This window comes from Oncorhynchus clarkii, chromosome 19 (genome assembly GCF_045791955.1).
Source record: "Oncorhynchus clarkii lewisi isolate Uvic-CL-2024 chromosome 19, UVic_Ocla_1.0, whole genome shotgun sequence".
In the NCBI taxonomy this organism is placed as follows: Eukaryota; Metazoa; Chordata; class Actinopteri; order Salmoniformes; family Salmonidae; genus Oncorhynchus; species Oncorhynchus clarkii.
Window position 1 is genome coordinate 32,444,491 of NC_092165.1, and position 26,902 is coordinate 32,471,392.

A 26,902-nucleotide genomic window follows, 5' to 3' on the forward strand; every position below is an offset into this window, starting at 1 on the left:
AGTTAAAGCCTGCGGAGGTGTAGTGGAGGATGGAGGAGGGTGTTAGCGAGGCTCAGAGGTTGCAGAGGAGGTGGGAGTTGGGAAGGCATGTGGAAATGAATCGGCTCACTCGGAGCCGGAGAGGAAGATACCTGGCGACTAACATAATAACAACATCAGCTAAAAAAGTGGCTTGGCATTTTATTTCCAATTCTATTTGATCAGATTTTTTAAATTTATTCACCTTAGCATATTTTCGAGTAGAGTATCATATAGCTAAATGTGATGACATTGAGATTTGACATTGAAATTGTACATGCAAGTGGTTCCTGAGAGAGAGAGAGAGAGAGAGAGAGAGAGAGAGAGAGAGAGAGAGAGAGAGACAGAGACAGAGAGGTAGAGAGAGAGAGGTAGAGAGAGAGAGAGAGAGAGAGAGAGAGAGAGACAGAGAGACAGAGAGACAGAGAGAGAGACAGAGAGAGAGACAGAGAGAGAGAGAGAGAGGTAGAGAGAGAGAGGTAGAGAGAGAGAGAGAGAGAGGAGAGAGAGAGAGAGAGAGAGAGAGAGAGAGAGAGAGAGAGAGAGAGAGAGAGAGAGAGAGACGGAAAGAGAAAGACAGAGCGACGGAGAGAGACAGAGAGAGAGAGATGGGGTTGTATCTATATATTTTCCTGTGTAACTGTCTATGTGTTAAGGGTTGTGACACCCCCTGGCTAGTGTCATCCCCCCACCCCCTCTCTCTAACTGGGGGGCCTCTTGTCCTGACTGTTCATTTGCCACCGGTGCAGAGTGGCCTCGTTAATGTGATTCAAAGAGCTGGATCGGCCATCAAGCTCAATCAATAGCCGTTTCATTTTGCGCCATCTCTCAATGCCTTATAAAGAGGAGTCCGCTCGGCCTGGGCTCGCAGACCTCTCGTTACCGTGCTCCCAGGGGCAGCTCGCCGCCGCGCTCAGCAAGACTCATTCCCCTGAACACCCAACCCCCACCACAACGCCAAGTGCCAGCTGGAGCCCAACCCCAAAAACATTCAATTGGGAGCAGCTCCCCTCAGTGGCCTTGGAGCACAGGTTGACTGAGGAAAACAAGTGCGTCTGGTAGGGCCGTCTCAATCAATACTAACATTTGAAGCCCATCCCAGTAAAACATAACTACATCTTCCTTCCCCATGGCCCAAAATGACAAACGTGGCTGCCCTGCTCCACAACAAACCTCTGATGCTGGTGGAGATATACAGTATGTACCCCCCCCCCCCCCCCCCCCCCACACACACACACACACACACACACACACACACACACACACACACACACACACACACACACACAGTTTTGTACAAGGTTAGTGATAAAATACAAATGTGTGTGTACTCGGTGTTCGTGTTGTTGGCATGAAGAACAGAGTATATACATGTTTATATATACATGTATACATATGCAGAGAGGCAGTCAGCAGGGAGCTCTGCCAATACATATTTGCTGGTCTCTATGGATGTATGCAAATGTGTGTGGAAAGTGTGAATGTGTGTATGTCTGTGTGTGCGCGTGTGTGTGTGTGTGTGTGTGTGATGTACGAGTATGTGTGTGTGTGTGTGTGTGTGTGTGTGTGTGTGTGTGTACGAGTATGTGTGCGCGCCTGCACATATGTTTGCTCTTGAGAGTGTGAGTGATTGCAAGGATGCAGCATGTCTCGCTGTTTACATCCACATGCAGTTAGGCACTGTGCACGTTAATCTCTGTAAGCCTATTTGCCTTTTGCATGTGTGTGCACGAGAGGGAGAGAGAGGCAAAGAGGGAGAGATATAGACAGAGAGAGCATGCTATTTTGTCTCGATCTCTATATTTTGGGTAGTGTGTGTGTGTGTGTGTGTGTCTCACCAGGTGTGTCTCCAGGTAGAGCTTGAGGCTGTCCATTTCAGCTTTGGGTGGCATCCAGTTCTCTGTGGTCTCCAGGGCTTCCCTCAGCCAGCAGATAAACTCATCTAGTTTGCTCACAAAGCCCTAAGAGAGAGAGAGAGAGAGAGAGACAGAGAGAGAGCGAGAGCGAGAGCGAGAGCGAGAGCGAGAGAGAGAGAGAGAGAGAGACAGAGAAAGACAGAGAGACAGAGAAAGAGAGAGAGCGAGTGAGACAGAGAGAGGGACAGAGGAAGAGAGAGAGAGAGAGACAGAGAGAGACAGAGAGAGAAAGAGAGAGAGCGAGTGAGACAGAGAGAGACAGAGAGAGAAAGACAGAGAGAGACAGAGAGAGAGAGAGACAGACAGAGAAAGAGAAAGAGAGAGACAGAGAGAGAGAGAGAAAGAAAGAGAAAGAGAGAGCGAGAGAGAGAGACAGAAAGAGAAAGAGAGAGAGAGAGAGACAGAGAGAGACAGAGAGAGACAGAGAGAGAAAGACAGAGAGAGAGAGAGACAGACAGAGAGGTAGGATTGTCAGTGATGCCACATCCACAGACACTAAAGTCAATCTACAGCAGCGACTACAGTCCTGTTGTTGTTTAGTGATATTTCACCTCTCGAGTTAAAACTACCAACATTGGGTTGAATTGATTCAAGGGCAAAACTTGATTTCAAAGGGAGAACATTTGATAGTTGAGGGTATACACATCAGTTTATACACACAAACAACGGGTTGATGGGGGAGATTTCCCGTCAGTAACATTGCCCTTGATCAGTTAGAGGTGCTTAGTCAAAAAGGGGAGGACGGAGGAGAGGCTTGCTGTGTGGTGTGTGACTACTGCCATCCGCTGGCAAGGAAAGGAAGCGACTTGATTCCAACACATTGACAACGGTCTCTCTTCACCTCCCTCCCTAGCATTCCTTTCCTCTCCCTGAGCAGAAGGACAGAGACAAGGACTGTGGCGGGCGCTGGCGCGGGCGGTAACTAGCGTGGTATTTCAGTAATTACTACCTCAGATCTGTACATCCAGTGCTGCAGCCCCTGGTGGACGGTGTATAGACGCAGTAAACCTTGACTCATTGAGTGGTGTTCAGTAATTGCATTCATGACCCCAGAATTCAATATGATTATATTTATCTCACTCTCCATGGCAGGCCTCCTGCTCATTATTTGACAGTGATGAAAATCAAAGATATTGATATAAATGACCTCTCTTCAGACGCGGATAGAGCCCCAGTATTGACGTTTTTGGACCTGACTTCTTAGACAGGCTTTGATGTGGTTGTGGATGGCTGGGTCAGAGGCAGGATGGGGCTGGGTCTGAGGCAGGATGGGGCTGGGTCTGATGCAGGATGGGGCTGGGTCTGAGGCAGAGGCAGGATGGGGCTGGGTCTGAGGCAGGATGGGGCTAGGTCTGAGGCAGGATGGGGCTGGGTCTGAGGCAGGATGGGGCTGGGTCTGAGGCAGGATGGGGCTGGGTCTGAGGAATGATGGGGCTGGGTCAGAGGCAGGATGGGGCTGGGTCAGAGACAGGATGGGGCTGGGTCAGAGGCAGGATGGGGCTGGGTCTGAGGCAGGGTCCTGGCAGGTTGGTACATAGGGTGTAGCATCAGTGTCATCCAAATAGCAGGGCCTGGATGGTGATGTTAGTGTAGTGGGGACTGATCATTGCCCAGGACCTACAGTATCTCAGTCACTAACAAACGCTATCCCTCCCCCTCTATTGTATACTTCTCTCTTACTCCCTCCCTCTTGCATATTTCTCTCTCGCACATCTCTGTCTCTCTCTCTCTCTCTTGCATCTCTCTCAATTAAATTAAATTAACTTTATTGTCATGGCAAGTTCATTATTACTTACATTGTCAAAGTATACATATCGAAAAATAAAAAATATATATATATATTTATAATTTAATTATAGTAGTAGTGGACATGGGAGTGGACATGGGATTACCATTAACAACAACTACAACAACAATATTAATGCGAACAACAATACATTAAAGCAATGGTAGTAGACCAGTGTCAACATGACTGAGAAGACACATGACCTGGTATGAAAGACAAAACAAAACAAGATGGGAAATATTATCGACGTTACTTTGCACTTTTCACTGGCTGTCCCTCAGGTTGTGGCAGGAGGACACATATTTGGCTGCCAAAACTGCACATTTTGGCTTTTCTTCTCTCTCTCTCTCTCTCTCTCTCTTTCTTTTGCATCTCTCGCTCTCGTATCTCTCTCTCTCGCATCTCTCTCTCGTATCTCTCATCTCTCTCTCACTTTCGCTTGCATCACTCTCTCTTGCATATTTCTCCCTCTCGCATCTATCTCTTGCATCTCTCTCTCTCTCTCTCTTGCATCTCACACTCATCTCTCTCTCTTTCGCTTGCATCTCTCTCTCTTGCATATCTCTCTCTTGCCTCTCTCTCTCTCTTGCATCTCACACTCTCGTATCTCTCTCTCTCATCTCATCTCTCTTTCTCTTTCGCTTGCATCTCTCTCTCTCTCTCGTATCTCTCCCTCTTATCTCTCTCTCTTGCATATTTCTCTCTCTCTTGCATATTTCTCTCTCTCTTGCATTTCTCTCCCTCTCTCTTTCTCATTTAAAAAAATACATTGCATTAATGTCCTGTCTGCGTGCAGTAGGCTAGCAGTAAGCTGCTCATATTAGCCAGTGAGATAGGTACATTACAGCAGAATTGTCCCAGTCAATGGAAATCAACAGACACTGAGACTAGAACACAATCCCCCAGGACAGGGACATTATGTGCGTTTCCTTTTCATCCTCCCTCTCCACCAGTAAAGCTTTCAACCAAGATGAATACACAGCCCCTGGTCACAACAGCATTAACGGCAGGGCCTAGCGTGTCACAGAATGGGTTTGTGGGCCAGTGTAATGCACCAGGCAGGCAGGCAGAAGGAAAAGCATATGAATAACATGAATGAACAACATCCCTTCTCTTCCCATCTATCCCCTCCGAACTTCTCCCAGGGAAAGAGAGAGAGAGGCAGAGAGAGAGAGAAAAGAAAGAGAGAGACAGGCGGAGAAAGGAGAGAGATAAAAAAGAAGAGAGGAAGAGAGAGACAGAGACAGGAAGGATGGAGGGAAGGAAGGCTCTGCTCGTCAGTAGCGTCACACTTGACTAGGCCCCTGAGACGCTCCCAGTAGAACCTTCAGCTGCCAGCTGTCTGTTGCCATGAGGATGAAGTCATCTCCAGAGGCCCGCATGCTAATGTAATCAATCACCTCCCTGTGTGACACGTATCATCTCAGGTGGCGCGCCTGGCTGCCTCTCTCTCAGCCTCACAGCCTCAGCTTTTCTCTCAGTCCCAGCCTCAGGCCCAGCCCCAACCTGGCTGCCTCTCTCTCAGCCTCACAGCCTCAGCATTTATCTCAGTCCCAGCCTCAGCCCCAGCCCCAACCTCAGCCTGGCTGCCTCTCTCTCAGCCTCACAGCCTCAGCTTTTCTCTCAGTCCCAGCCTCAGCCCCAGCCTCACAGCCCCAACCTCAGCCTGGCTGCCTCTCTCTCAGCCTCACAGCCTCAGCTTTTCTCTCAGTCCCAGCCTCAGCCCCAGCCTCACAGCCCCAACCTCAGCCTGGCTGCCTCTCTCTCAGCCTCACAGCCTCAGCATTTCTCTCAGTCTCAGCCTCAGCCCCAGCCTCACATTCCCAACCTCAGCCTGGCTGCCTCTCTCTCAGCCTCACAGCCTCAGCATTTCTCTCAGTCTCAGCCTCAGCCCCAGCCTCACATTCCCAACCTCAGCCTGGCTGCCTCTCTCTCAGCCTCACAGCCTCAGCTTTTCTCTCAGTCCCAGCCTCAGCCCCAGCCTCACAGCCCCAACCTCAGCCTGGCTGCCTCTCTCTCAGCCTCACAGCCTCAGATTTTCTCTCAGTCCCAGCCTCAGCCCCAGCCTCACAGCCCCAACCTCAGCCTGGCTGCCTCTCTCTCAGCCTCACAGCCTCAGCTTTTCTCTCAGTCCCAGCCTCACAGCCCCAACCTCAGCCTGGCTGCCTCTCTCTCAGCCTCACAGCCTCAGCTTTTCTCTCAGTCCCAGCCTCAGCCCCAGCCTCACAGCCCGAACCTCAGCCTGGCTGCCTCTCTCTCAGCCTCACAGCCTCAGCTTCTCTCCCAGCCTCACAGTCCCAACCTCAGCCTGGCTGCCTCTCACTCAGCCTCACAGCCTCAGCTTCTCTCCCAGCCTCACAGCCCCAATCTCAGCCTGGCTGTCTCTCTCTCAGCATCAGCCTCTGTCTCAGTCTGAGCTTCAGCCTCACAACTAGGCTTGGGCAATATACCATTTATACTGTATACTGGGTATTTCGAAATAACTACAGTATTTTTCAGGGGCTGCAGGGGTGCGTGCTATGCTTATAACTAGTTCAATATAGTTAAATATAACTATAAGAAATCTAAGATGTGTCAAATAAATGATATCCATCTCAGGGCTCCTGCTATGCATTTGGTTGGCTGACTTGCTAGGTAAGTGGCTAGATGTCAAGATCAAGCTTCTTGGTTCCAGCAGAGATATTCAATCCCCTCCTGGATCAACATCTCTGTTGCCTAAATTGTTTTGTGCTTCCGCCAATTTTTTTTATATACAGCTGAAGTCGGAAGTTTACATACACCTTTCATACACCCCACAGGGCGGGGTTCAGACCCAGGGTGGGGTTCAGACCCAGGGTGGGGTTCAGACCCAGGGACTCGAGCTTGGAGGGTACTATGGCGTTGAATGCTGAGCTGTAGTCAATAAACAGCATTCTTACATACAGTTGAAGTCGGACGTTTACATACAACTTAGCCAAATACATTTCAACTCAGTTTTTCACAATTCCTGACATTCAATTCTAGAAATAATTCCCTGTCTTAGGTCAGTGAGGATCACCACTTTATTTTAAGAATGTGAAATGTCAGAATAATAGTAGAGAGAATTATTTATTTCAGCTTTGATTTCTTTCATCACATTCCCAGTTGGTCAGAAGTGTACTTACACTCAATTAGTATTTGGTAGCATTGCCTTTAAATTGTTTAACTTGGGTCAAATGTTTTGGGGAGCCTTCCACAAGCTTCCCACAATAAGTTGGGTGAATTTTGGCCCATTCCTCCTGACAGAGCTGGTGTAACTGAGTAAGGTTTGTAGGCCTCCTTGCTCGCACACACTTTTTCAGTTCTGCCCACAGATTTTCTATAGGATTTGAGGTCAGGGCTTTGTGATGGCCACTCTAATATCTTGACTTTGTTGTCCTTAAGCCATTTTGCCACAACTTTGAAAGTATGCTTGGGGTCATTGTCCATTTGGAATACCCATTTGCGATCAAGCTTTAACTTCCTGACTGATGTCTTGAGATGTTGCTTCAATATATCCACATAATGTTCCTACCTCATGAGGCCATCTATTTTGTGAAGTGCACCAACCCCACAACATGATGCTGCCACCCCCGTGCTTCACGGTTGGGATGATGTTCTTTGGCTTGCAAGCCTCCCCCTTTTTCCTCCAAACATAACAATGGTCATTATGGCAAAACAGTTCTATTTTTGTTTCATAAGACCAGAGGACATTTCTCCAAAAAGTACGATCTTTGTCCCCATGTGCAGTTGCAAACTGTAGTCTGGCTTTTTTATGGCGGTTTTGGAGCAGTGGCTTCTTCCTTGCTGAGCGGCCTTTCAGGTTATGTCGATATAGGACTCGTTTTACTATGGATATAGATACTTTTGTACCCATTTTCTCCAGCATCTTCACAAGGTCCTTTGCTGTTGTTCTGGGATTGATTTGCATTTATCACACCAAAGTACGTTCATCTCTAGGAGACAGAATGCGTCTCCTCCCTGAGTGGTATGACGGCTGCGTGGTCCCATGGTGTTTATACAGTGCCTTGCGAAAGTATTCGGCCCCCTTGAACTTTGCGACCTTTTGCCACATTTCAGGCTTCAAACATAAAGATATAAAACTGTATTTTTTTGTGAAGAATCAACAACAAGTGGGACACAATCATGAAGTGGAACGACATTTATTGGATATTTCAAACTTTTTTAACAAATCAAAAACTGAAAAATTGGGCGTGCAAAATTATTCAGCCCCTTTACTTTCAGTGCAGCAAACTCTCTCCAAAAGTTCAGTGAGGATCTCTGAATGATCCAATGTTGACCTAAATGACTAATGATGATAAATACAATCCACCTGTGTGTAATCAAGTCTCCGTATAAGTGCACCTGCACTGTGATAGTCACAGAGGTCCGTTAAAAGCGCAGAGAGCATCATGAAGAACAAGGAACACACCAGGCAGGTCCGAGATACTGTTGTGAAGAAGTTTAAAGCCAGATTTGGATACAAAAAGATTTCCCAAGCTTTAAACATCCCAAGGAGCACTGTGCAAGCGATAATATTGAAATGGAAGGAGTATCAGACCACTGCAAATCTACCAAGACCTGGCCGTCCCTCTAAACTTTCAGCTCATACAAGGAGAAGATTGATCAGAGATGCAGCCAAGAGGCCCATGATCACTCTGGATGAACTGCAGAGATCTACAGCTGAGGTGGGAGACTCTGTCCATAGGACAACAATCAGTCGTATATTGCACAAATCTGGCCTTTATGGAAGAGTGGCAAGAAGAAAGCCATTTCTTAAAGATATCCATAAAAAAGTGTTGTTTAAAATTTGCCACAAGCCACCTGGGAGACACACCAAACATGTGGAAGAAGGTGCTCTGGTCAGATGAAACCAAAATTGAACTTTTTGGCAACAATGCAAAACGTTATGTTTGGCGTAAAAGCAACACAGCTGAACACACCATCCCCACTGTCAAACATGGTGGTGGCAGCATCATGGTTTGGGCCTGCTTTTCTTCAGCAGGGACAGGGAAGATGGTTAAAAATGATGGGAAGATGGATGGAGCCAAATACAGGACCATTCTGGAAGAAAACCTGATGGAGTCTGCAAAAGACCTGAGACTGGGACGGAGATTTGTCTTCCAACAAGACAATGATCCAAAACATAAAGCAAAATCTACAATGGAATGGTTCAAAAATAAACATATCCAGGTGTTAGAATGGCCAAGTCAAAGTCCAGACCTGAATCCAATCGAGAATCTGTGGAAAGAACTGAAAACTGCTGTTCACAAATTCTCTCCATCCAACCTCACTGAGCTCGAGCTGTTTTGCAAGGAGGAATGGGAAAAAATGTCAGTCTCTCGATGTGCAAAACTGTTAGAGACATACCCCAAGCGACTTACAGCTGTAATCGCAGCAAAAGGTGGCGCTACAAAGTATTAACTTAAGGGGGCTGAATAATTTTGCACGTCCAATTTTTCAGTTTTTGATTTGTTAAAAAAGTTTGAAATATCCAATAAATGTCGTTCCACTTCATGATTGTGTCCCACTTGTTTTTGATTCTTCACAAAAAAATACAGTTTTATATCTTTATGTTTGAAGCCTGAAATGTGGCAAATGGTCGCAAAGTTCAAGGGGGCCGAATACTTTCGCAAGGCACTGTACTTGCGTACAATTGTTTGTACAGATGACCGTGGTACCTTCAGGCGTTCGGAAATTGCTCCCAAGGATGAACCAGACTTGTGGAGGTCTACAATTTTTTCTGAGGTCTTGGCTGATTTCATTTGATTTTCCCATGATGTCAAGCAAAGAGGCACTGAGTTTGAAGGTAGGCCTTGAAATACATCCACAGATACAACTCCAATTGACTCAAATTACGTCAATTAGCCTATTAGAAGCTTCTAAAGCCATGACATAATTTTCTGGAATTTTCCAAGCTGTTTAAAGGCAGATTCAACTTAGTGTATGTAGACTTCTGACCCACTGGAATTGTGATACAGTGAATTATAAGTGAAATAATCTGTCTGTAAACAATTGTTAGAGAAATTACTTGCGTCATGCACAAAGTAGATGTCCTATCCGACTTGCCAAAACTATAGTTTATTAACAAGACATTTTTGGAGTGGTTGAAAAATGAGTTTTAGTGACTGTGTATGTAAACTTCCAACTGTACGTACATCTATTATTTTGTTTTAAATTGCACCCCTTGTTTGCACATTCGGTAATACCGTATACCCCGGTATGGTACAGAAACGGTATCACGGTATGAAAATCTGGATACGTCAAACCCTACTCACAACCCCAGCCCTAACTTCTCTCTCTGTCCAAGCCTCAGTCCCAGCCCTAACTTCTCTCTCAGTCCCAGCCTCAACCCCAGCCCTAACTTCTCTCTCAGTCCCAGCCTCAACCCCAGCCCTAACTTCTCTCTCAGTCCCAGCCTCAACCCCAGCCCTAATTTATCTCTCAGTCCCAGCCTCAACCCCAGCCCTAACTTCTCTCTCAGTCCCAGCCTTAACTTCTCTCTCAGTCCCAGCCTCAACCCCAGCCCTAACTTCTCTCTCAGTCCCAGCCTCAACCTCAGCCCTAACTTCTCTCTCAGTCCCAGCTTCAGCCCCAGCCCTAACTTCTATCTCAGTCCCAGCCCTAACTTCTCTCTCAGTCCCAGCCTCAACCCCAGCCCTAACTTCTCTCTCAGTTCCAGCCCTAACTTCTCTCTCAGTCCCAGCCTCAACCCCAGCCCTAACTTCTCTCTCAGTCCCAGCCCTAACTTCTCTCTGTCCCAGCCTCAGCCCTAACTTCTCTCTCAGTCCCAGCCTCAGCCCCAGCCCTAACTTCTCTCTCAGTCCCAGCCTCAGCCCCAGCCCTAACTTCTCTCTCAGTCCCAGCCTTAACTTCTCTCTCAGTCCCAGCCTCAGCCCCTGCCCTAACTTCTCTCTCAGTCCCAGCCTCAGCCCCTGCCCTAACTTCTCTCTCAGCCCCAGCCTCAACCCCAGCCCTAACTTCTCTCTCAGCCCCAGCCCTAACTTCTCTCTCAGCCCCAGCCCTAACTTCTCTCTCAGTCCCAGCCCTAACTTCTCTCTCAGTCCCAGCCTCACAACCCCAGCCTGGCTGCCTCTCTTTCAGCCTCAGCCTTCCATCCTGATACAGAGAGGAGAAGGATGAGAGGATATGCTAATCCTCAGATTGTACGTGAACCATGGAGATGTCTGACTGTCTTGTACATATAATCCTATGTATTCGCCAAAGTGGCAACCTTAGCATCTAACACTCAGTAATAAGCAATAGAAAGATAAAAGGTGGGTTATGCATTACAGAATAATAACAACAATCATTTGATGTCAATTCCTTTTTTTCAATGCATAAAATGAACGCATTATATATGCAACAACATGTTGCTCTATTGATATGTGGGCATTGTAGACAAGGCGACGTGTGAATTCTATCTTTTTTTCCCAAAGAGAAGAAAGTCATAATTTTCCGTTCCTGCCAGCAGGTGGCAATAAAACCCCACTGTGCTAATCAGGCTTTACCAACGGGAGAGAATTCACTATGTGACTCGCTGACTAACAGTGGAGATAAATAGGAAGAGACCGTCTAGTCAACAGACTGAGAATGCGTCCCAAATGGCAGCCTATTCCCTATTTAGCGCACTACTTTTGACCAGGGCCCGTAATGCTCTGGTCAGAAGCATATAGGGAATAGGGAGCCAGGGAGCCATTTGAGACACAGAGTATTTACATGGCAGAATAGCTACAGACCATGGGAAACTACCGACTGGACCCGACTGAAACTACAGATAACATTCAATATAACTTCAATCATATACTGTGGAGAATGTTGATACTAAAGGATTATACAATACTAGTTATGTTTAGGTAGGATTCACAGGCTGGCTCGTATTAAACCCTACCAACATTGACATTGTCCAGGGCTGTGGAGAAAATGGCATTCAGACATCCCTGTGATGGCAGAGACCCACTGGGGAGGATGAACAGGATACCATGGAGTCACTCAGGACCGAGGCTCATCGGGGCTGAGGTTCACTGGCTACGGAGGAGAATATCATATCTCTGAAAGGCAGCAGGGCCCCTCATGTGTTAAAGAATGACTCAATAGTCTCTCTCTCTCGCTTTCATACTCTGTCTGTCTGTCTGTCTGTCTGTCTGTCTGTCTGTCTGTCTGTCTGTCTGTCTGTCTGTCTGTCTCGCTTTCATACTCTGTCTGTCTGTCTGTCTGTCTGTCTGTCTGTCTGTCTGTCTGTCTGTCTGTCTGTCTGTCTGTCTGTCTGTCTGTCTGTCTCTCTCAATTCAAAGGGCTTTATTGGCATGGGAAACATATGTTAACATTGCCAAAGCAAGTGAAATAAATAATAAACAAAAGTGAAATAAATATAAACAAATGTACAGTAAACATTACACTCACAAAAGTTCCAAAAGAATAAAGACTATTTACAGTGTTGTAATGATGTGCAAATAGTTAAAGTACAAAAGGGAAAATAAATAAACATAAATATAGGTTGTATTTACAATGGTGTTTGTTCTTCACTGGTTGCCCTTTTCTTGTGGCAACAGGTCACAAATCTTGCTGCTGTGATGGCACACTGTGGTATTTCACCTAATAGATATGGGAGCTTATCAAAATTGGATTTGTTTTCGAATTCTTTGTGGGTCTGTGTAATCTGAGGGAAATATGTGTCTCTAATATGGTCATACATTTGGCAGAAGGTTAGGAAGTGCCACCTCATTTTGTGGGCAGTGTGCACATAGCCTGTCTTCTCTTGAGAGCCAGGTCTGCCTTCGGCGGCCTCTCTCAATAGCAATGCTATGCTCACTGAGTCTGTACATACAGTAGTCAAAGGTTTCCTTACATTTCGGGTCAGTCAGGTATTTTTTCTCTCTCTCTCTCTCTCTCTCTCTCTCTCTCTCTCTCTCTCTCTCTCTCTCTCTCTCTCTCTCTCTCTCTCTCTCTCTCTCTCTCTCTCTCTCTCTCTCTCTCTCTCTCTCTCTCTCTCTCTCTCTCTCTCTCTCTCTCTCTCTCTCTCTCTCTCTCTCTCTCTCTCTCTCTCTCTCTCTCTCTCTCTCTCTCTCTCTCTCTCTCTCTCTCTCTCTCTCTCTCTCTCTCTGAGTATATTGTCCTGCAGATTTCCTGGGTCTCTTACTCTCATCAAATCATCAATTAGCTCCCAGCTCCTTCAGAGACTTGATTACATGCTCTTCATTATTTACCTAATGGTCTAATTACATCGTTGGATGGGAGACATTAACATGAGAGGCAGGCAGGAGAAGGAAGGTCGCAATGCACTGGTTAGTGGTTTCTATGAGGCTACTCTATGTGAGAGTAGAGAGGAGACACGAGAGCAACGTGTATCACAAAGCTTTTGATGTGCTGGCTGGCTTTGTTGTCAAGTTGGATTATGTTGATTATGTGCATATCAGACTTGGATCAGAAGATACAGGTAGGCAGCATGCTTTCTATTTGGCAACCATTTGCTGAATGATCCTCAAAAGCAGGTTAAACCGTCTCCTCTGATGTGGAGGTATTAAAACACTGTCAAATAACTTCAACCCTCCGTCTGACGGTGGAGGCAACCTTTCCTTGTATGTTGTGTACTAATGTCATATTACCATAAGCAGGGTTGACAGCAATGATTGATCTGTTCATAAATCACTTCATCAATACTGCACAATACTGCACCCGTCACTTAACAACTGACCTTTGAATATTATTATTATTATTTTTTTGACATCTCAGCAATTTAGCAGACGCTCTTCTCCAGAGCGTCTTACAGTAGTTTGAACATTTGAACATCTTGGCCATGTTCTGTTATAATCTCCACCCGGCACAGCCAGAAGAGGACTGGCCATCCCACATATGCTCTCTCTAATTCTCTCTTTCTTTCTCTCTCTCGGAGGACCTGAGCCATAGGACCATGCCCCAGGAATACCTGACATGATGACTCCTTGCTGTCCCCAGTCCACCTGACTGTGCTGCTGCTCCAGTTTCAACTATTCTGCCTTATTATTATTCGACCATGCTGGTCATTTATGAACATTTGAACATCTTGACCATGTTTTGTTATAATCTCCACCCGGCACAGCCAGAAGAGGACTGGCCACCCCACATAGCCTGGTTCCTCTCTAGGTTTCTTCCTAGGTTTTGGCCTTTCTAGGGAGTTTTTCCTAGCCACCGTGCTTCTACACCTGCATTGCTTGCTGTTTGGGGTTTTAGGCTGGGTTTATGTACAGCACTTTGAGATATCAGCTGATGTACGAAGGGCTATATATAAATAAATTTGATTTAGTGAGTGCAGACATTTTCAGACTTTTTTTCGTAGCCACACGGGTCAATATGTGTTGACATTTGAATTCATATAGACACCATCATTATGAGCGGGAAGGATTTAGCAACACTTTCTAGTTTGGGAATACATGAACGTTGGAGCCATCTACTGTCAATGTCAGGTAATAGAATAACCCATGCTTGAAACAACAACAGCATTGCAGTAAAACTGTGTGTGACAGAGGCTGTGGCTCTCCTTACCTCTATCTTGCCCCATATGTCTGGGTGGTTGCCGTGGTGCTGGATGTCATCCTGCAGCTGTTGGATGAGGGGTTTACACTGTGTCTCTATGTGGGGGGCCATGGTAGTGGTGGTGGGCTGCAGCAGTAACCTATTGCTGTCTCTCCTTCTGGAGCCAGTAGAGCTCCCTCTGGTCTCCCCGGAGCTCCAGCCCCTGTTGTTGTCTCTCATCCTACTCTCCCCGGAGCTCCAGGCCTCGTCCTCAGACAGTAGGTCACTGAGGGGGCCCGACTCAAGGCTCTCATCCAGGGACGGAGCCATGTCGCTGGACGAGGTGGGCGAGAAATGCCCCATCCCCACCCGGAAGGGCCTCTTGTAGGGCTGTTGGAGGTTGGGGAGGCCCAGAGTGGGGTTGGGGCTGCCCGGGCCATCGCCCTCCCAGTCTGAGTTGACCTCAGTCAGCTCCCAGTCGTCCACATCCTGAATGGACTCGTGGTGTCCTTGGTGGCCGGGTCTCTGGGGCAGCGCCTTGGCCAGGGTCTCCAGCTTCATAGCCAGCATCTCTGTCTTCTTCAGCTGGGCGGGGAGAGCCAAGAACTCATCTGACCCAAACCACCGCTCCTCGCTGGGGTTAGGGCTAGCCTCGGCTAAGGCTTGGGCTTGGAGGTGCCGCTTGGGCCCCTGGCGCTGGATGATCCAGTCTGCTGCTTTTTTGAGGGGACTGGAGTCCTCGCTGGAGGCCTCGTCATGGGATTCGTGGTCCAAGGGTCCCCTCATGGGAGAAAGTAGGGGGCTGTTTGTGTCTCTGACTGTCTGTGGATCATCCATGTCCCTGTTGCATTCTCCAGTGCCTGAGAAGGGGATGGGGATGGGGGAGATGTCTTGGGGGAAATGGCCTCCCCGCCCTGCCTCTGAGGAGCTCCTCTGCAGGGGGATGTGAGCTCCAGCAGGGCCCCCCTGTCTCTGGTACCGTCCCGCCTCGATCTGTCTGCTGGCCTGCAGGTTCCTGTCATTCATTGCATGCAGGCTGTTGTAGGACTGACTGGCGTTGCTGGGGTACACAGCGTCCAGTTCCAGCCAGAACTTGGAGCGATCTGGAGGGTCCAGAAGGGAGGGGGTGCTCCGGCTCAGGTCTGCCTGGAACTGAAGAGAGGAAGGCAGTGTGGATCTCCTCAGGCTGAGGCTGGTCTCAGCCTCTCCCTCCAGGTACATGGGCTTCTTCGGCAGGGAGGGCTGGGTGGGGGACACCTCGTTACTCACGCTGCCCTGGAGTGGGCGCTTGGAGAGCAGAGTGCTCTCGTTCTGGGGCGTGCTGCAGTGCATTGTGGTTCCTGGTGCAGGATTGTTGTCCTCTCCTCCGCTACAGAGTGTGTCTTTCAGTCTCTCTATGGAGGTCCCTGGCCCCTCCTCCTCCTGCTCTGGGACGACCCCTTGGTTCTGGTTCTGCTTGACCGTGATGGTCAGCAGATCCACACTCTGGATGAGCTCTGGCAAGTCTCTCTCCAACCCGGGGTAGCTACACCGGGGATCCTGGCCCTGGCCTGGTCCCCTGGTACCCTCCTGGTCCTCACTGGGGCTGTAGTCGCTGAGCTCGTAGGCTGTGATGCCACAGTCCAGGGAGAAGTAGTCCTGACTGCACTTAATGGTCAGCTGGCCACAGTCGTCCACTTCAGTCAGAGCATCCAGGCGAGTCTGGGGGTGGGGGGGGGGGGGGGGACGACGACACACGGAGGGGAGAGAAACATATGATTAACACACCACTTAAGTTAACTCCGAATATTCAAGTTACAATGCCTTAGAGGGACAATCTGCAGTTCAAAACAACAACAAAGCGCCAGCCTGCCACTGTTTTGGTAAACAGCTGAGGGATGGGGCTGGAGAAATGTAACCACTCCCAAATCGCTAGACAAAGATATGGATACAAGGACTGACCATCCATTAGATCAAAATTATAGCTTTAACCATGTTTTGAAACTATACAGTGTTTATTTAAAATTGCTTACATTATATAGTAAAACAAGCTGATATTTTGGGTTCTGATAATGTATGACAGTTGAACTAAGCTCATGAGGGATTTATACGTTATATTCTTCAATAATCAAAGGCTGAATAAAAGCATTTATGTATCAATCGCAGATCGCCTCTTTAAATAAACCAAAAGGGGTTGTGGTTTCCAACATAAAAGAGGAGCAACTCCTAAGAGTCTACATTATACTACAGTAAATAAAATTGCACATCCATGGAGTCATCAGCAGTAATTCCTGCATGGGCCACAGGGTGGTGTGCACTGCACTCTCTATGTAAAAGACACTGGATGGACAGTCTTTGAAGTGTAACTTGGCCATTTTTTCTTTCTCTCAAAATGTTTCTCTCCATTTACCCGGTGTTTTATGTACACAGTGTGTGGGAGTGTGTCTCCTAAACAACAAAATGAACAGAACAGCATGTCCCGTGGACAGGCCAGGATATCCAGTGGACGACTGAAGAGAACAGCATGTCCCGTAGACAGGCCAGGATATCCAGTGGACGACTGAAGAGAATAGCATGTCTCGTGGACAGGCCAGAAGATCCAGTGGACGACTGAAGAGAACAGCATGTCCCGTGGACAGGCCAGGAGATCCAGTGGACGACTGAAGAGAACAGCATGTCCCGTGGACAGGTCAGGATATCCAGTGGACGACTGAAGAGAACAGCATGTCCCGTGGACAGGCCAGGAGATCCAGTGGACGACTGAAGAGAACAGCATGTCCCGTGGACAGGCCAGGAGATCCAGTGGACGACTGAAGAGAACAGCATGTCCCGTGGACAGGTCAGGATATCCAGTGGACGACTGAAGAGAACAGCATGTCCCGTGGACAGGCCAGGAGATCCAGTGAACACACACACATCCTTTCATTGTTCTGCCTGTGCAATCATATAATTTAATAAGGCCTGCTCAGACACAGAACCTTAGCAGAACCTGCTTTAATAGCTGACACTTTATTTCCCTTCCATTTGGCATACAATTGAATAAACAAAAAAAGAAGACAGTACACTAGGAAACAAATATTTGTTTTTATAAAGGATGATATTAAAACACCTTAGATAAAATTTTGGCAAAACGACGAACACAGCTCATTCATCACGAAACCCTCTGATATTGCCAACTACTTGAATTACTCTTTCCATTGGCAAGATTAGAACATTTAGACATGACATGCCAAAAGCCAGCTCAACCTTCATAACCATGCATGCTTGACCAAATTATGAAAGACAAGCGTTGTAATGTTTTATTCTGTAAAGTGAGTGGGGAAGAGGCAAAAACATTTATTGTTGTCTATCAATAATGACAAACCACCTGGGGCCTCATTTATCAACCGTGAATACATTTCTTACACAATTGTGGCATAGGTGGAGATTCTAGAATGTATAAATTATTGGGATTCATCACAGATTCTACATTATATTGACCAGATACTCTAGTGGCCGCTGTAACAATGAAAATACATTTCTTCAACAATGGAAGGCAGGTGAGAACATTCTAGCCAATGAGAGGGCAGATACGCATGTGAACAACAGGCACAACTCTGATATAAAGTGTTTTTTCTCAAAGTTGCCAGGATGTTAAATGTCCTACTTATATCAGTACACTCGTAAAAACCTAAGAATTACAAAACTTCTATTTGATCACATAAGCCACACACGCGTAGCAAATAAGTAATTATATTTTTTGTTAACCAAATTCAACACTGTCATTGACCTCAGAAGAAAAACTCCTCGCTTGGTGAAGTAAAAAAAACAAAAAACTCCACCTGCTGGAGAAGAATGATTTTGGGCCCGGTTATCCCTCGTTTCGCCTCTTCCTCTATAGATTTAGCAAACTGTCACAAGTAATATATACACTGAGTGTACAAAACATTAAGGACACCTTCTTAATATTGAGTTGCACCCCCCTCCCCCTCAGAACAGCCTCAACTGATCAGGGCATGGACTCTACAAGACGTCAAAAGCGTTCCACAGGGATGCTGGCCCATGTTGACTCCAATGCTTCCCACAGTTGTGTCAAGTTGGCTCGATGTCATTTGGGTGGTGGATCATTCTTGATACACACAGGAAACTGTTTAGCGTGAAAAAGCTTGCAGTTCTTGACACAACCGGTGCAGGGCACCAACTACCATACCCTGTTCAAAGGCACTTCAATCTTCGTCTTACACATTCAGCCTCTGTATGCCACACATACACAATCCATGTCTCAATTGTCTCCATATTTTAAAAATCCTCCTTAAACCCGTCTCCTCCCATTCATCTACACTGATTGAAGTGGATTTATCAAGTGATATCAATAAAGGATCTTAGCCTTCACCTGGATTTGTATACTCAAGAGTACAAATGTTTTCAATGACAAATCAGAGCCATATTATATTTGTGCGATCATGAACGAGTGCTACAACCTCGCTTGGAAAACGCCCTCCATTCACCTTTTATGGTAACAGAAACATCCTCATTTGCTGTATGATTTGAAGATGTTGGAACTGGGCCATGATAGTCAAAAAAAAAGACAATGGCAAATGTGATCATATATCTGTTGAGGTGTGGATAGAATGACGCAGTGACTTTTCCAAACTAAAAAATGCGAGTGCCAAAACACTGACTGTGCAATTTCGAACAATTCAAAAGTAAATGCTACAGCCCACACCATTTTGTTTATCCATTATTATTGTGTTTCTATCTCCTGCCTTGCCTCCTGGTGTACGCTCTGACATGAAATAGGATATGATGTCGGCGCTCCTAATCCTATTGCATAGCAATACTGTAGCCTACCCATACAGTCAAGCATGCTTGGCTATTGAATGAGTGATTGATAAATGGTAGCCTACTATTTGTTGTGTAGCGGGAATCATTTAAAGTTATGTCAGAAAAGGAGCTACATGTAATATGATTATGATTTAGGCCTATATAATAAAAGTAAAATAAATAGACGACATACTGCAATGCGATCTCTTTACCAATGGCAAATGCATCTGTTTTATCATTAGGCCCCTGTTTTAATGTTTTTATTAGTTTACCATTATTATAATTCCAGTGGTGTTAAGACAACTTCTACTTTTACTTGACTATATTCCTAAAGAAAATAATGTACTTTTTACTCCATACATTTTCCCTGACACCCAAAAGCACTCGTTACATTTTTAATGCTTAGCAGGAAAGGAAAATGGTCCAATTCACGCACGTATCAATTGAATATGCCTGGTAATCTCTACTGCCGCTGATCTGGTGGACTCACTAAACACAAATGCTTCGTATGTAAATAATGTCTGAGTGTTGGAGTGTGCCCCTGGCTATCGGTAAAAATATATACACTGCTCAAAAAAATAAAGGGAACACTTAAACAACACAATGTACCTCCAAGTCAATCACACTTCTGTGAAATCAAACTGTCCACTTAAGAAACAACACTGATTGACAATAAATTTCACATGCTGTTGTGCAAATGGAATAGACAACAGGTGGAAATTATAGGCAATTAGCAAGACACCCCCAATAAAGGAGTGGTTCTGCAGGTGGTGACCACAGACCACTTCTCAGTTTCTATGCTGTTTTGGTCACTTTTGAATGCTGGCGGTGCTTTCACTCTAGTGGTAGCATGAGACGGAGTCTACAACCCACACAAGTGGCTCAGATAGTGCAGCTCATCCAGGATGGCACATCAATGCGAGCTGTGGCAAGAAGGTTTGCTGTGTCTGTCAGCGTAGTGTCCAGAGCATGGAGGCGCTACCAGGAGACAGGCCAGTACATCAGGAGACGTGGAGGAGGCCGTAGGAGGGCAACAACCCAGCAGCAGGACCGCTACCTCCACCTTTGTGCAAGGAGGAGCAGGGGGAGCACTGCCAGAGCCCTGCAAAATGACATCCAGCAGGCCACAAATGTGCATGTGTCTGCTCAAACGGTCAGAAACAGACTCCATTAGGGTGGTATGAGGGCCCGACATCCACAGGTAGGGGTTGTGCTTACAGCCCAACACCGTGCAGGACGTTTTTCATTTGCCAGAGAACACCAAGATTGGCAAATTCGCCACTGGCGCCCTGTGCTCTTCACAGATAAAAGCAGGTTCACACTGAGCACATGTGACAGACGTGACAGTCTGGAGACGCCGTGGAGAACGTTCTGCTGCCTGCAACATCCTCCAGCATGACCGGTTTGACGGTGGGTCAGTCATGGTGTGGGTGGCATTTCTTTGGGGGGCTGCACAGCCCTCCATGTGCTCGCCAGAGGTAGCCTGACTGCCATTAGGTACCGAGATGAGATCCTCAGACCCCTTATGAGACCATATGCTGGTGCGGTTGGCCCTGGGTTCCTCATAATGCAAGACAATGCTAGACCTCATGTGGCTTGAGTGTGTCAGCAGTTCCTGCAAAAGGAAGGCATTGATGCTATGGACTGACCCGCCCGTTCCCCAGACCTGAATCCAATTGAGCACATCTGGGACATCATGTCTCGCTCCATCCACCAACGCCACGTTGCACCACAGACTGTCCAGGAGTTGGCGGATGCTTTAGTCCAGGTCTGGGAGGAGATCCCTCAGGAGACCATCCACCACCTCATCATGAGCATGCCCAGGCTTTGTAGGGAGGTCATACAGACACGTGGAGGCCACACACGCTACTGAGCCTCATTTTGACTTGTTTTAAGGACATTACATTAAAGTTGGATCAGCCTGTAGTGTGGCTTTCCACTTTAATTTTGAGTGTGACTCCAAATCCAGACCTCCACGGGTTGATACATTTGATTTCCATTGATCATTTTTGTGTGATTTTGTTGTCAGCACATTCAACTATGTAAAGAAAAAAGTATTTAATAGGAATATTTCATTCATTCAGATCTAGGATGTGTAATTCTAGTGTTCCCTTTATTTTTTTGAGCAGTGTATATATGAAAATTGTGCCGTCTTGTTTGCTTACTATAAGGAATTTTAAATGATTTATACATTTACTTTTGATACATTTACTTTTTTATATTTTCCACCACTGTATAATTGCCGTGCATCAAAAATCTCCCAAATCCAGATAGCTGATGTTCTGAAAGAGCTGCAAAATCTGGACCCCTAAAAATCAGCCGGGCTAGACAATCTGGACCCTCTCTTTCTAAAACTATCTGCCGAAATTGTTGCAACCCCTATTACTAGCCTGTTCAACCTCTCTTTCATATCATCTGAGATCCCCAAAGATTGGAAAGCTGCCGCGGTCATCCCCCTCTTCAAAGAGGGAGACACTCTAAACCCAAACTGCTACAGACCTACATCCATCCTGCCCTGCCTTTCTAAAGTCTTCGAAAGCCAAGTTAACAAACAGATCACCGACCATTTCGAATCCCACCGTACCTTCTCCGCTATGCAATCTGGCTTCCGAGCTGGTCATGGGTGCACCTCAGCCACGCTCAAGGTCCTAAACGATATCATAACTGTGCAGCCGTATTCATCAACCTGGCCAAGGCTTTCGTCTCTGTCAATCACCACATTCTTATCGGCAGACTCAACAGCCTTGGTTTCTCAAATGACTGCCTAGCCTGGTTCACCAAATACTTCTCTGATAGAGTTCAGTGTGTCAAATCGGAGGGCCTGTTGTCCGGACCTCTGGCAGTCTCTATGGGGGTGCCACAGGGTTCAATTCTCGGGCCGACTCTCTTCTCTGTATACATCAATGATGTCACTCTTGCTGCTGGTGATTCTCTGATCCACCTCTACACAGACGACGCCATTCTGTATACTTCTGGCCCTTCTTTGGACACTGTGCTAACTAACCTCCAGACGAGCTTCAATGCCATACAGCTCTCCTTCTGTGGCCTCCAACTGCTCTTAAATGCAAGTAAAACTAAATGCATGCTCTTCAACCGATCGCTGCCCGCACCTGCCCGCCCGTCCAGTATCACTACTCTGGACGGTTCTGACTTAGAATATGTGGACAACTACAAATACCTAGGTGTCTGGTTAGACTGTAAACTCTCCTTCCAGACTCACATTAAGCATCTCCAATCCAAAATCAAATCTAGAATTGGCTTCCTATTTCGCAACAAAGCATCCTTCACTCATGCTGCCAAACGAACCCTCGTAAAACTGACTATCCTACCGATCCTCAACTTCGGCGATGTCATTTACAAAATAGCCTCCAACACTCTACTCAACAAATTGGATGCAGTCTATCACAGTGCCATCCGTTTTGTCACCAAAGCCCCATATACTACCCACCACTGCAACCTGTACGCTCTCGTTGGCTGGCCATCGCTTCATACTCGTCGCCAAACCCACTGGATCCAGGTCATCTACAAGTCTTAGCTAGGTAAAGCCCCGCCTTATCTCAGTTCACTGGTCACCATAGCAGCACTTAACCGCAGCACGCGCCCCAGCAGGTATATTTCACTGGTCACCCCCAAAGCCAATTCCTACATTGGCTGCCTTTCCTTCCAGTTCTCTGCTTCCAATGACTGGAACGAACTTCTAAAATCGCTGAAGCTGGAGACTCGTATCTCACTAACTTCAAGCGCCAGCTGTCAGAGCAGCTCACAGATCATTGCACCTGTACATAGCCCATCTGTAAATAGCCCATCCAACTACCTCATCCCCATACTGTATTTATTTATTTATTTTGCTTCTTTGCACCCCAGTATCTCTACTTGCACATTCATCTTCTGCACATCTATCACTCCAGTGTTTAATTGCTATATCATAATTACCTCACCACTATGGCCTATTTATTGCCTTACAGCTCTTATCTTACCTCATTAGCACACACTGTACACAGTATATACTTTTTTTCTACTGTATTATTGACTGTATGTTTGTTTATTCCATGTGTTGTTGTGTTGTTGTTTGTGCCGAACTGCTTTACTTTATCTTGGCCAGGTCGCAGTTGTAAACGAGAACTTGTTCTCAACTAGCCTACCTGGTTAAATAAAGGTGAAATAAATAAACAAATAAAAATCCCCCAAACGAACAATAAGCCTATTTGCTTGAAATACAGTTGATCAAGCGTCCTCGAAGTTGTGCGCATGCACGTAGATAAATGAGGCCCTTGGTACTGACAACTTGAATGGAGAATTACTGAGGATGTTACCGGACTATATTGACACTCCTATTTACCATCTGGGTCTTTCCATTTTATTTCAGCAAGCCACACCCACCATCTCAGATTTTTCTGAAATGGATTCTGTTGTTAGACAGAAACAGATAAGCATTCCTGCAACATTTTATTGAAAGACAATTTGAACTCTAAGAAATAAAGTTCATTGATGGCACCCAACTTGGCGATTTCAATTTATAGGATGCATATAATATTCAATAAATATAGTACCCAACTTCAGATCTGGCCCAAAACTCTTCTTAATAATGATTAAGAAGTGAGGAATAAATGGTTAAAAGCCACCCACAGACCCCCCACAACAAGCCCACCCCAATGGCCAATATGCAGTATCAGTTCTCTATGTTTGTCAAGAAGTATGAAGCTGTGACTTGGAGAATTGTTTAATCAACCTATGCAATGTATTTTCAGGGAATTTGGTGATGGTTTTCCCCACTGTTCAGAGTAATCAGTCATTGAAGTTGTTAGGTTAATTTCCCATCATACATCCTGATATTACCAGGTTCTGACCATATGGTGCTAAAAAATGAAAAGTTAATTGGCCAATTTGGGTACAATCAATTAGCTTAATTTTGCAATATTCAATTTATCTTTCAACAAAAAAAATGTTCAGGAATGCTAATCTTATCTGTTTCTAACTACAGAAATGATTTCAGAACAATCTGAGATTGTCTTGTGCTTTTTGAGATCGTCTTGTGCTCTTCAATCTAAGCCTACAGGAAAGTTTTTGTCCTTAGACCTGGAGGGAAGCAAACGTCATTCCGCTTACCAAGAATAGCAAAGCACCCTTTACTGGTTCAAACAGCCGACCAATCAGCTTGCTACCAACACTTAGTAAACTTTTGGAGAAAAAAATGTATCTGTTGGACCAGGTACAATGCTATTTCACAGTAAACAAATTAACAACATTCTTTCAGCAAGCTTATAGGGAAGGGCACTCAACATGTACGTACTGACACAAATGACGGATGATTGGCAGAGATAAATTGATAAGATTGTGGGAGCTGTTCTGTTAGACTTCAGTGCAGCTTTTGATATTATCGATCATAATCTGCTGCTGGAAAAACATATGTGTTATGACTTTGCATCCTCTGCTATATTGTGGATTGAGAGATACCGGTCTAACAGAACACAGAGGGTGTTCTTTAATGGAAGTCTCTCCAAGAAAATCCAGGTAGAGTCAGTCATTCCCCAGGGCAGCAGTCTAGGCCCCTTACTTTTTTCAATCTTTACTAATGACTTGCCACTGGCTCTGAGTAAAGCCTGTGTGTCTATGTATGCTGATGACTCAACACTATACACGTCAGCTACCACAGCTTAACAAAGAGCTGCAGTTAGTTGCAGAATGGGTGTATCGGTCCACAAAACCCAGAGTTTTAAAGGCCCTTTGCACTACTTTTGTGAAGAAGAAAAAAAACACTTTTTGGTTTATTTTTATTTTTCAGGGAATTATGGTTAAAGAAAAGAGAAAAAAAATGTTGACTGAATCTTAAGTAGAGCTCAGATCGATTTCTGAGGCCAAATTAACTTCCCCTTTCATGTAACTTCCCCTTTCATGTTGCCCCTTTAAGAGCTCTGTTGCACAGCTGCCCCTTAACCATGCTTGAAACTCAATTTCACGCGCAATTGAAGGAGTAGAGAAATAAGCGTGGTAGCAATGTAAAACTGGGATCCCCCTCTTTTTTAACAAAGGCCAAAACTGCTTTCAAAATACCTTTGCCAAAACTATTTACAAAAGTGTTTTCCCACAAATTGTAGTACATTTACTGCTTGTCAGTATGGCTCTTGCAACGTGAATGCGGCCGGAGAGGAATATTTATCTTGCATAGAACACACAACAAGCCAAATCTGTAAATAGGTAAGCTATGGGGTTGTCTGATTTAGTTTTAATAACAACATAATATGGTAAAAATAGTAGCACTGGAAAGTTACATCCTGAGTGATGAAGTATAGGCTTTGAATTACTTTGCCAGCAGCTACAGGCATAGCATTGGGAAGTAGCTGTGGAGCTTCCAAGTGGGGCAGCAGTCTAGGGCAGCAGTCTAAGGCACTGTATCTCAGTGCTAGAGGTGTCACTACAGACACCCTGGTTCGAATCCAGGCTGTATCACAACCGGCTGTGATTGGGAGTCCCATAGGGCGGCTGTCATGCCCTGACCTTAGAGATCCTTTTCATTGTCTCTATTTTGGTTTGGTCAGGGCGTGAGTTGGGGTGGGCATTCTGTTTTGTGTTTCTATGATTTTCTATTTCTAGGTTTTGGCCGGGTATGGTTCTCAATCAGGGACAGCTGTCTATCGTTGTCTCTGATTGGGAACCATACTTAGGTACCCTTTTTTCCACCTGTGTTTGTGAGAAGTTAACTTTGTTTGATGGCACAAAGCCTTAAGATTCACGGTTTGTTTTGTATTGTTTATTGTTTTGTCGGCGTCATTTTGATTAAAAGAGAAAATGTACGCTCACCATGCTGCACCTTGGTCCAGTTCTTTTAATGGCCGTGACAGCAGCGCACAATTTACCCAGCTTTGTCCGGGTTTGGCCGGTGTAGGCCATTGTATTTGTTCTTAACCGACTTGCCTAGTTAAATAAAGGTTAAATAGATTTTAAAAAGTAAGGGTGCATTTGGGAAGTATTCAGACCCCTTCACTTTTTCCATATTTTGTTACTGTCACGTGTGCTCCTGATCTGGCCTCTAGGTCACCAGGCTGCTCGTTGTGGCGCACACCTGTCACCATCATTACGCACACCTGCGCATCATCAGACTCACCTGGACTCCATCACCTCCCTGATTACCTTCCCTATATATGTCACTTCCTTTGGTTCCTTCCCCAGGCTTTATGGTTTCTGTTTCTGTGTTATATCTGTGCATTGTTCGTGTTTCTTATTTTGTATTATGTTGTGTTTATTTATTTAAACACTCACTCCCTGAACTTGCTTCCCGACTCTCAGCGCACATCGTTACAGTTATGTTACAGCCTAATTCTAAAATGGATTAAATAGTTTTTTCCCTCATCAATTTACACACAAAACCCCATAATCACAAAGCAAAAACAGGTTATCAATTTTAGCAAATTTATTAAAAGTGAAATATAACATTTACATAGGTATTCGTACCCTTTACTCAGTACTTTGTTGAAGCACCTTTGGCAGCGATTACAGACTCGAGACTTCTTGAGTATGACGTTACAAGCTTGGCACACCTGTATACACCTGTATTTGGCACACCCATTTTTCTCAATCTCTGTCAGGTTTAATGGGGAGCGTTGCTGCACAGCTATTTTCAGGTCTCTCCAGAAATGTTCGATCAGGTTCAAGTCTGGGCTCTGGCTGGCCCACTCAACGACATTCAGAGACTTGTCCCGAAGCCACTCCTGCATTGTCTTGGCTGTGTGCTTAGGGTCATTGTTCTGTTGGAATGTGAACCTTCGCCCCAGTCTGAGGTCTTGGAGCAGGTTGTCATCAAGGATCTCTTTGTACTTTTATCCGTACATCTTTCCCTCGATCCTGACTAGTCTCCCAGTCCTTGCTGCTGAAAAACATCACCACAAAATGATGCTGTCACCACCATGCTTCACCG

At 45.8% G+C, this 26,902-nt stretch overlaps 1 protein-coding gene across 2 annotated transcripts in view; it reads right to left on the reverse strand.

The window, feature by feature from the left end:
• Positions 1-26,902, reverse strand: part of LOC139375052 (A kinase (PRKA) anchor protein 6) — a 181,932-nt gene that overhangs the window by 115,687 nt on the left and 39,343 nt on the right. For both annotated transcript variants that reach the window (XM_071116434.1, XM_071116435.1), the window contains 2 exons: positions 14,239-15,909; positions 1,857-1,979 (listed from right to left, as the gene is read on the reverse strand). In XM_071116434.1, coding sequence (XP_070972535.1) covers positions 1,857-1,979; positions 14,239-15,909 — 1,794 coding nt within the window. The remainder of the gene's footprint in view (positions 1-1,856; positions 1,980-14,238; positions 15,910-26,902) is intronic.